Raw genomic sequence first — 11759 nt, 5'->3', positions numbered from 1 at the left:
GCCAACTGTGCAATTTCCGTCTCTAATGTAACTTCAGGGACTAAAATGAGATGCGTTTTCTAGGATAGGGACTAAAATCGGTGGAAAAAAAAAGTTAGAGACCAAAGTGGGAATCGCGTGAAAATGTAGGAACAAAAAAGGGTTTTATCCCTAAAATATATTATCCTAAAATTAAGGTCAAAGGGACTCGAATACTCACCAATCTGGCAATTGGCTTATGATTTACAATTTTTTAAGAAAGTTTGAGACATGTTATGTTCAAGGTTGTCAAAATCGGGATTCTACGTAGGATCATGGGCGGTAGGTGGGATTATGGATCGTAGAATCAGATCGTGGATCGTAAGATCCTACATTATTTGAGAAAAAAAAAATACACATTGGTATATTAAATAATCACATAAATTATACATTCATTGATATAATTACTATACATCACTATATCCATTTGTAAGCATCATTTAAAGATGTCAAAAACCTCAAAATGTGACATTCTATTGGAATATTTTTTATTTGAGTCCAACTGACACTTTCTCTACATTAGAGTGGAAAAACTTAGACTATTGAGATTTTATTTTTCATTTAGGTCCAACTAAGCCTTCTGTCAAGTTAAAGAAGATTATAAGAAACAAATGTCGTTTGGGATCGTCAGAATCGTACGATCTTACTAATTCTAAATTATCGTAAAGATCCTTGAAAGATCTGAATCGTTTTGGATAAGTGAGATCGTAAAATCGTAAGATCGTAGGATCCAAATCGGAATTTTGACAACCATGGTTATGTTTTGAAGATCCTGAAAAGTAGGGTCAACACACTGTTGCAATGAAGGATCCAAGATAACCCAAAAAAATATATTAATATTTTTATTAGAACTTTCTTTATCAACCCAATCAGTTGGTAAACCCTACAAAGAATAGAGAGAATTAGTATGACTTTTGTACCATTCACGCTTATGGTCTTCTACACCATTTAAAGATTATGGTTTACCAACTTATGACTCTCTCTGTATACTTAAAAAGGCTGCTAACTACCAAGTACCAACATATTACTATCCTTGTTTGTCTTCACTAAATTTAAACTCCCAACCTCCACTTGAGAACTCTATATGGAACTATATGTCACATTTACGTCTTCTCATGAGTTGTAAATTCACCATCTAACTTTCCAACAACATATTTTATATATATATATATATATATATATATATATAAGTAGTAAAAATATGAAGTAGAAAAAGGAAAAATGAGAGCAGCCCAGCTTCAAGTACAGCCAAATTTAAGATGGATATAAATTGGGTTGGGTTAATTTTGCCCATGCAAAGACTCATAAAAGTGTACAAAACGAATCGTTTATTTATTTCTGAATCTAATAACAAACATAGCATTAGCATGATGGAGTTTAGAAACATCCGTAGAAAATTCGTTTTAACATATATATCAAGTTTCAAGTGATAACCCAAAAATAATGACATTCTTTATACTGTTCTATGTATGCGGTTTGAACCTCATCTTCCATGTTTGACTTCACCTTTGATTTTCTTTTCCTTTTTTCTTTTTTGGTTCAGTAATCACAGTAATATAAATGAAAGCAAACAAATTCTTGCCAAATGTCTTATAGTTGAATTGGCACCTCTCCATGCATAAAATGCTTGGGGGTCTAAAGGAAAAATAATTCGAGTTACAGGATTAGCAGCATATTATAATTATCTCTAAAAAAAAAAAAAAAAAAAAAATGTAAACAGATTCTTAAGATATAAATGGCTGATATAAATAAGTGTCCGATACGGACTTAAAAATTGTGATGATATAAGTAATGAAGATGCGCTACCTAGTTTCCCGCCTTTGGTGGCGCTCATAAAAGCCCTTAGTTTAATACCCATTAATTGAAAGCAGCTTAATATTTATTATAATAACCAAATGACCAGTTGTTCATTACTTCTCAAATTTATCCTAATTCAATACAGTGAACTGCTTTGGTTAGTCAAATATTTAATCCCTTTAGTAGGTTTTTTTTTTTCTTTTTTTTTCTCTCCTACAAGGTTCAATGCTTTCTTTTTTGAATTTCTTCAAGATTTAATGCTTGTTCCAAATTGTCAGAGATTATGCCAACCAAAAAGACCACTCATAATTCTTGTTCTAGGGTGATTTTACAACCACTGACGGAACTACTCAAGGGCTAAGGGGGTCACCCCCCAACCTTTGAAAAAAAAAAAAAGTATTAGTATATATATTAACAAAAAGAATTTTAATTTTGGTTCTAAAATTTATATACTTGGCCCTCTTTCCCCAAAAAATTTACAAATTGACCCAAGAAATCCAACAAATAGATAACAAGAAAAATCTATAAAAAAAAAAAAAACTGCACATATCCAGATAATAAGAAAAATCTTTGGACAAATCATAAATCCGGTCTAAGTAAAAAAAATCACAAAAACCCAATAACCTTTACCGAATTTCTTCCTCTCGCTTGAAAGCTCTAAGCCCCTCTCAAATGACTCCACCCTCATAGCCATAGAGACAATCCTATGCCACATACTGATCACTCCATCCACACATCAGTTAGATCTTGAAAATATTAGGACATGCCAATTGATTTACAGAACTCTTAATTATAAAATCCTATTATTGATTTTTTTTCAAAAGAAAAAATATGAATAATAAGTAATAAATTAGTGCTAAGAATGCGACATTGTCAACCTTATTGATATTCCAATTTTTTAAAATCTTTAAACAAAGAAACTCTCCCCTCCCTCCCCCTCCCCCCCCCCAAGTTTGAATCCTAATTCCGTCCCTCTTTACAAGACTAACCAACAAGTATTTAATTCTTTATACATCAAAGGTTTATTATTAGGCCCTATTAATGAGTACCCTTAAAGCATTTATTAATAGACTTTTTTAGAAAAGTTTCTAAAAATGTTTTCTATTTCAATTTTCTTAAGGCATCCATTAACCCATCCCTTATTTTATATACAAAACTCTTTTAAATCATATTTTTAATAATAAAAATATGTTGTGCATTATAGCTAGTTCAACTAGTAAAACACAACTTGTACCGAAAAAATTATCTTATTTATAATAAAAAAAATTAAAATTAAGGTATGTTTTTTTTAATGAAAATATGTTAGGATATACAAAATAGATACTAAATTTTCTCTTCCATAATAACTATGCTGTACGCCTGTACCAGACGAATTAAAGTGAAAGACTATCACAGAGTTTAGTCATATATTATACGCTGAATTGGAAACGACAACTCAATTTACACTAGTTAAATTTATTTACATTTTTATGTTAAAAAAAAAAAAAGAAAAAGGAATAGGACATTAGGTTACTTCAAGTCAAAATGACTAAACGGGATGAACTAGTACTGGTAGTTTCTCCCCTGATGAGATGTTGATTTGTCAAGAAACTGAACTGCCAACATACATTGTAATCTGTAACCATCATTAAAGCATTGTTGGATGAAATAGAATAAGTCTGTGTGGACGGAAATTATACCTGTCTACAGTCTATGCGGGTATGTTTTTTCTCTGCACCATATTTATGCGTATAGAATATAATCTACAAACCGTATCGTGCATCTACTTTCTCTAGTGTAAGTTTGTAACTATTTTATTTTTATTGGTAAGCCATAAGTGAAACCACAACCTTATCATCTCCATCATTTGTTATGGGGAGGAGGTGTTTTTTCTTTCTTTTTTTTATACATCAATAGTCAAGGGTGAAGAAATTTAAATTCTGGATGTTTCAGTTAGAAACATCAAAAAGTGTTAATTGAATTACAAAACTCTTGATATACGATATGCCCTTTATGATACAGTTTATTGATAAAACCCAAAACTACCACCTAAGAAATGGATGGCTTCTCCAATCCGAGCCTTCCATCATAGTTGCCACTTGAACAGGTACCGCCTCAACTAGCTTCTCCACTCTGTTAGAGGCAGCTCAGGCCTAGGAGCAATTTCACCATTCTTATCTTTTATGGGTCTGTTTGGATAGAATTTATTTTGCTGAAACTGAAAACTGAAAACTGAAAACACTGTAGCAAAATAATTTTTAAATGTGTGAATAGTGTCGTGGGACCCATTTTTAATGAAAAAGTTGATAAAAAATGAAATTTGTGGATCCGTGAACAGTGCATGAATGCACTGTTCACGGAAGACTGGTCAAAAGTTACAGTACTGTTCATGTACAGTACATGAATAGTAGCCGCTTGTGGGGGAAAAAGGCGTGCAAAAAAAAAAGGTGAAAACACAGGAAACTAAACGCAGCAAAATGCAACGTGTATCCAATCATTACCTATATCTTCCAACTTTGTCTAACGTGTCATTTTGGTGAGGGAGAAGTTGATAAAGACGGTCCAATGAGTTTCCTCAAATACCTAAGCTACAGTGTTCTAGATTTTTGGAGAAGCATTGTAGTTAAAAAGCATTTTGGCTAATGTGTAGAGAAGATTGTGTGTGTTTTTATTGGATTCACTCCCCATATTGGACTACTATTTTAGTTTTTAGAGCACCAAACGTAAATGCTCTAATGTAGGGTTTTTTTTTTTTTTTTTTTTTATTTAAAAAAAAAAATTGTGTAAACTTGATAGTACTTTCATTTAATTCGACAAGAACTTAATTAGAGTTTTATTATCAAAAATAATAATAATTAAAAAAAAACTTAATTAGTTTGATGATCATTGATGTTTACGTTCCAACAAAGACTTTTTTTTTTTTTTAATACAATATAGAACTTTTATTTTAACTTAATCTAAGTGTCTATGTGTGTGAAACTCTCTCCTGGAGACTTGAACATCAGCCCTTACCCCCCACACTCTACAAGCACTTATACTTATAGAGTAATTATCGCACTAAAAATGTACGTTGGTCAAAAACTACTTCGAAATGTATTCGACAGAAAGGAAAAGCCTAATTCACTAGCAAATTGGCCATTATCAATTAATCAATTTATGTCCATTGGTGTAACAGTAACAATCCCTAAGCAGAGCTGTACACATGTCATAGGCTCATAGTCCTTCCAAAACAAATAGATTTGAAATTTTAATTTGAACAATTGAGTTGTTTTTAATGCATTCTCTCTCTGTACCAATTTAAAATATCTTCTTTTTTTTCCTTTAGATGCCTCAAAAGTGAACACTAACTTTTTTTTTTCCCAATAAAAAGAAAAAAGAAAAAAGAAAAAGAGAGAGAGTAAATTGTCATCAATCAAGTTAAAAGTCATGTCATATCTTCATAAATGTCATTTATTTTACAATAAATGTAATAATAAAAAAATTTCTCTAATTTTTTTGTTAATTATTAAGTTAGTAAATTGTGATTATTATATAATAAATGTAATAATAAAGTGAAAGTAATTTTCCACAAATTACATCTTACCACCTTGATTTGTGGAAAAATAATAATAAAATCTTTTGTTTTTCTAATATTATTCTTTATTGTGTATTAAGTATGACATTTATTTTAGATTAAAAAATAAGTCATAACATGATTTTTAATTAAGATATTAAAAAAATTGGTAAAATAAAAAATTCAATTCCAAAGGGCTTAGTCTAGTAACTTCTAAGGCATTATGAGACTCATGAGGCCCTGAGTTTAAAATCTCTCTAATTGGCATCTTGGGACATCCTTAAAGGGTTTTTTCATATAATTACCAAGTGCATGAGGGATGATGAGACTAAACACATTTGAAAAATAATTATGTGTTCAAAGAGTTCTGTATTCCTTCGTCGACTAGAAATGAAAAAAAAAAAAATGATGTGTTTTTCTAACAACTTCAATCTAATAAGATTTTCATACATGATCAAGTGGATGCTAAAAATAGTATATACAACTCAAATGAAGGATTTTTTTATGTACCCATAATGATCTCACATGTGGCTCATATAAGGTCTATATTTCTTTGAGTCCATGAATACTCATGAATATATCCTATTATTATAATTTTAAAATTATGGATAATCATTAATGCATTTAAAATTTCAAAATTTTCAATGGCTTTACTAAGGAGAAGCTTCCTAGAGTTTTCACACATGATCAAGTCAATTCATACGTTTTGCGAATACATTTAACATGAAGGATTTTTATATTACCCACGACGGTCTCACGTGTGGATCATATATATATATAAATATATATATATATATATATATATATATATATATATATATATATATATAATGAATTGAAAAGCAGAATTACAATTAAACAAAGCGGTGAGCCTCCTCCACAGCTATCTTGGCTAGGGCTGTCCAACCCACCCGGCTACCCGTCCAACCCGCCCGAGCTCGACCCGCCGCCACCCGATCCGACGTCTCCGGTGGTCGGACGCGGGTCCGAACTCTCTAACCCGACCCCACGCGGGTCGGTTGCCGGTTTTACATTTCAAAACCCGTGACACCCGACCCGAACCGAAACAATCATCCTCTCCGGCGAATATTACAAATTTTGGACCAAATCCAGCGAGATACTTCGAGATCCGGTGACGTTCTGGTGTTCCTCAGCTCCGATCCGGCCATCCTTGGTCTTCCTTCGCTTAGATCCGGTGTTATTTGCTCAGATTCACTCAAATCCGGCAAGATCTACTCCCATCTTTCGCTCCGATTTGCTCAAATCCGGTGGTATTGGGTTAGATCTGACTTAGATCTACACAAATTCGGCTATCCCTGGTTAGATTGGGCTCCGATTTACTCAAATCCGGCGATAAACCTTTAGATCCGGTCGGCTTCAACTCAGATTGACGAAGAGAGATCTTCTCCTCCGCTCGCCGTCGCTCATCATCAGACTCGACCGACCCGACCGTTCGCTCCCCTGAGCCAGGCTGACTTGACCCGTGGTGGTCGGCGGTCGGTTGCGGGTCCGTTTTTGTTCCACCCGACTTGAGCGGGTCGAGTCCGGGTTGAGACCAAAACCGACCCGGACCGACCCGTGGACAGCCCTAATCTTGGCTAAACTATATATTACATTTGAGCCCATGAACACTCATTAAAGATTCTAATTATTATAATTTTAAAACTATAGGATAAATATTGGTGCAATTAAGATTTCAAGTTTTCAAGGGAATTAATAAGGAAAAAATAATATCTTGTAAGAAGGGCTGATGCAATGCCCCTGTTAAAATTATTATAAATTTACTATAAAAAAAAACTTATAAATTGATATAACTATTAATGTAATTAGTGTTACCTATGAGTGTTCACCAAACCGCTTAAATTATACAATCGCACCCAAACTGATCAAAACCGTTCACAAAATGAAGTAACCGCACCACTCCACCCTGCAAGTGGTAATGAACTGCACTGCACCACATTGTGTGATGCAAAGTACAGTTTTATGATAAGAAAACTGCACAAAATCACATCGCATCACACCCATATATATTTATTTATTTTATATTAAATATATATTAATCATTTAATATTATATAAAGTAAGTGGCCAGAATATTTAAATTAATTTTGATGATCCGCGATATATTGTAAATGTTACGTTTTAAAATTTGTAGTATCATTGATATAGGCAGGTTTTATCATATGCTGATTGCCCCTGCTCAACCAGTGCAGAGAATCACTACGCCAATGTTGTTTAGGATATACTCCCTCGGTCCCTCCACTGCTAAAATAGTGAAAGAAAGAGAAGGGGACAATTTATTGAATTCCCCTGTTTTTTAAGGAAAACAAAGAGGTTTCAGAAATTTACCCAATTTTTAAAATTTGAAAAATATAGATATATAGAGATATTGAAGGTTTCCCTTTTCTTTTCTTTTTTTAATCAGATGAAATTAATTTTCTTATTTTCTACTGTGTAATGTGAAGGTTGTGCTATTAAATTTGCAGTAACTTTCGGTATAAAAAGTTCAGATTTCTGTTGGACATTCAACCTCATCTTTAGCTGTTACCCTTCATATTTCTCATGGTTTTCATTTAAATGGCTGGTGTTTTCTATTCTTCCATTAAATTTCTAGGTGGGGTTGGGTTTTTAAATAAGGGTTTAGCTTTAAAAGCCATTGGGTCTCTTTGTTCTTTTTTCTTTTTTTTTTTTCATTCCTGCGCTGTATTGCTCTCTCATCACACAACTCTTAAAACACCGACTACCCTAAGCAATGAATGAATTGAATTGAAAGCTTTACTGCTCTTTGTAATTGAATATTTACTGCAATTTCCCTAGCTCTCTCCTTTCCTTTCCTGTACTGCATGCATACCTCTTGGGATTTTTTCCCAACAATTAATACATTTTCGCTGCCCCCTTCAATTTACACTCTTCTTCTACCCGATACTTCAATTCCATTCAATTCAATTCCACACTCACTCTCTTTCTCTCTCCTCTTTTTTTCTCTCTACCTATACCTTCCACCTCTCTCTCCCATAATTAAATTAAGCTTTAAAGGTAACCCAATATCACTCTCCTCCCTCCTCTTCATTTCCCTATATAATGAGCCTTGGTGGTCTATACCAACCTACACAAAAAGTCCATGTTGTTGATGGTGCCGGAGCTAGTCATCTTTCATATCTAGCCGGTTTCCACTCACTCTTAATACTCTTATTCCTCTCCTTCCATATCAAATTTGCAGAGCTCTTATTGGCTTTTGGCATCAACTTTCCTTAAGGTATGTATTACCATGTGACCACCTTTTTGTAACACATGTATGGTGCAATTTAACCAAGTTTTTCCATGGTGCTTTGCTATTGAATCAACTTGTTTCTCTGTGTCTTATTTTAGGCAAACATAGATATATTTATACAGAGCAAGATGAGTAGGAGGAACGGACCAAAGCTGGAATTGAAGCTGAACCTTTCACCACCAAGGCCAAACCCAAGGGTGGAATCACCAAGCCGTTCAGCCACAGTGTCACCAACATCCCCACCAAGCTCATGTGTGTCATCAGAGATGAACCAAGATGATAGTTCTCTGAGATACTCGACCAGTCCTGAGGCCACGTCTATGGTGCTAGTTGGGTGTCCACGATGCCTCATGTATGTTATGCTCTCGGAGGATGATCCTAAGTGCCCCAAGTGCAAGAGCACCGTCTTGCTTGACTTTCTTCATGACACAAACACCACCAGCCCCAACATCAAGACAAGGAAAAGCTAAACAAAACAAAAACAACAAAAAAGAGAGTAGGCCTTTTCTAATTCTGCTATTACTAGGACTTTTTTTTTTTTTCCTTTTAGGAGCAGCGCTATTTGCGCTCCATTTTTAGCTCCAATCCACAATGTTACGTGGAATTTTATTAGTGTGCGGAGAAAGTGAAACAATTAAAAAAAATTGGAGCGCGAATAGCACTGCCTTTCGGGGTTTTTTTTTGTTAATTTTTTTGTTCTTTGCTAATCATAGAAAATAGGACATGAGCAATCTGGGCACTTAGGGTCATAGTAGGGGCATGGATTGGTTGTGTCTGTTTCTCTCTGGGTTCAGTTTTCTTCTCTCTTTAGCAGAAGCCTATGTAAACGGGTTTAACTGTTAACTACCCAAAATTTTCCTTATCAATATATTGGGTAATATTTTGCCTTCACTATCATTTCCCTCATAATTTTTATTTTTTTTCGTTATGTTATTCTTTTTCTTATATCCAGTAAAAAATTGCCACATAATGGTTAGGCGAGTTTTCCACTCAAAAAAAAGAAAAAGAAAGAGAAATGTTGGTGACACATATTTTTGCACAACTTTGTGCCACAACTCGCCATGTGGCGAGTTGTGGTTGGTTAGAGTGTGTTGGTGGGCCATGTGGGGACACACTCTAACCAACCACAACTCGCCATGTGGCGAGTTGTGGCACAAAGTTGTGCAAAAGTGTGTGGCACCAGCATTGCTCAAAAAGAAATGGGTGTAAACAGTGAACGGTAAATTCTAGTACACACAGTAGATTCTGTACAAAGCCTCTTTTTTCAGGAGGGTACTACAATTTCAAAAAGGTGTACAATCAAATACAAGTAAAATGGAATGACTTTGGGCCCACTCAGTAATTATTGGCCCAACCCAAATGGGGCTGTGTTGCACATTGGTGTGTTTGGACTTTGGGTGAGTTTATTATATTGATTGGTTTTTTTTTTTTTCCACACAATATTTCATCAAAGTTTTCAACTAGAAATTAATCACGGTTCACAACGAGTAAACCCATTATATTCATTGGTTTATTTTCATATATTATGTAAAAAAATATAGTTTTATTTTTAAAATATGATATATTCTAAAGTTGTACATTAATAAAATCATTGGGCCAGTTCAATAAAATGTCCTATATCCAGTAAGATAAGATCGTATAACTATGAGACCACCATTAAAACTAAACATGAGCTCCAAGTTAGGCTCACTAGAATTGATTTGACGGTTTAACCAACTTTGCATGTGATAATATAACACATTTATCACTATTAAAGTCCCAACACATTTCGTTGCCTAATACTAATAGTACAGCCACAATCTGGTATAAAATGGTAATGGAGATGGTTTTGTTATCAAATTATTACTCAAAACTTAAAATACAATCTTATCTTGTGACAATTTTCTTTGTCCAATCAAACAGTATCCGTTGGGGAACGATTTATTTATCTTTTTACTGAAAGTGTGCTAAAATATAGTTTACTTAAAAAATGTGAGATTTTAAAAACTTATACTTAAAAGCTAAAATTTGACTTATAATCCAATGTCAAACGGACAAACTAAGCAACTTCTTTATGCAAAATGTTACCATTAACATTATAATTATGTGGGTCACAAAGTATATTTAAAAGATGGGAGTGAGTGAAACTTTGAAAGCAAGTACTATAATTTGGGAAACGAGAAGGGCAATTAGGTAAATTAAGAAAGAGGGGTTGGGTAGTTCAGCATTGAAAAAAAGGGGGGCTATATTTTAGATTGAATGACCATTAAAAACAAATAAATGCAAGAGTAATTGAGAGTTGAGACAGTTGAGAATAATGAGGATACCACGTCAGATGATAAATACAAATTTAATTCCACCTTCGCCCTCTCTTTGATCATCCTTTTTTTTTTTCCTTTTCTTTGATGCCTTCCTTTTTCACTCACTTCTCACACTAAATGCTATCATTTTTATGCCCATCCACTATTTTGGTAAACCTCATTCTCTCTTCCATGTTCTACCTATTTAATTCAGCTTTACTCTTTAGTACTTTCATTTTCCTTTTTTGGTTTTTTCCAACACCCTTTCCTTAACTCAAAAGCATGCATCTTTCCACTCTCTCTCTCTCTCTCTCATAATAAACTAGTATTAGTATATATGATTAGTGTAGTAATTTAGCATTAGAAAGCTTAGGGAACCAAAATGATGACCTCTACTTTACAACCTATAAATGCTCTTACGTCATTGGTTAACATTTCCCTATTTTATATTCAACCCATCTCAATATGCCACACACACACACACACACACACACACACACACACACAAATATATATTTTCATATAAAATAACTATAATTTATTAGTGATATAATGCAATTTGTGAAGCGTGAGGTGAAACACTTAGGTTATGTTTGGTAACAGTTTTTGTTTTTTATTTTCAAAAACTTGTTTTTGGGAATATAAAGAAAAAAAACTATTTTCTTGTATTTTTGAAATCAAAAACATTTTTGGTTAGTTGAAATTAAAAAGATAGTTTTTTGAAGAAAAAAAAAATAGAAAATACTAAAATATGTTGTTACTAGGATTTAAACTTTAATGCTAACTCATTAAAAGAAACAAAATCATTAAATTAAATGCGTGTTTTCATTAACTTTTGAAAATTAAAAACTGAAAATAATCTT

At 33.4% G+C, this 11759-nt stretch overlaps 1 protein-coding gene across 1 annotated transcript; it reads left to right on the top strand.

The window, feature by feature from the left end:
- Positions 1–8322: 8322 nt before the first annotated feature.
- LOC115953405 lies at positions 8323–9508 on the top strand. The gene is made up of 2 exons (XM_031071041.1): positions 8323–8602; positions 8716–9508. Exon 2 carries the CDS (start codon positions 8746–8748, stop codon positions 9085–9087), a length of 342 nt encoding a protein of 113 aa, XP_030926901.1. The 5' UTR covers positions 8323–8602; positions 8716–8745; the 3' UTR covers positions 9088–9508.
- The last annotated feature ends 2251 nt before the right edge of the window (positions 9509–11759 follow it).

This window comes from Quercus lobata, chromosome 7 (genome assembly GCF_001633185.2).
Source record: "Quercus lobata isolate SW786 chromosome 7, ValleyOak3.0 Primary Assembly, whole genome shotgun sequence".
Lineage (NCBI taxonomy): Eukaryota > Viridiplantae > Streptophyta > Magnoliopsida > Fagales > Fagaceae > Quercus > Quercus lobata.
The sequence above is the reverse complement of the archived record's forward strand: the minus strand, read 5'-3'. Positions and strand labels throughout refer to the sequence as shown.

Coding starts and splice junctions, on each gene's coding strand:
- LOC115953405 (XM_031071041.1), top strand. CDS start 8,746: ATGAGTAGGAGGAACGGACCAAAGCTGGAATTGAAGCTGAACCTTTCA.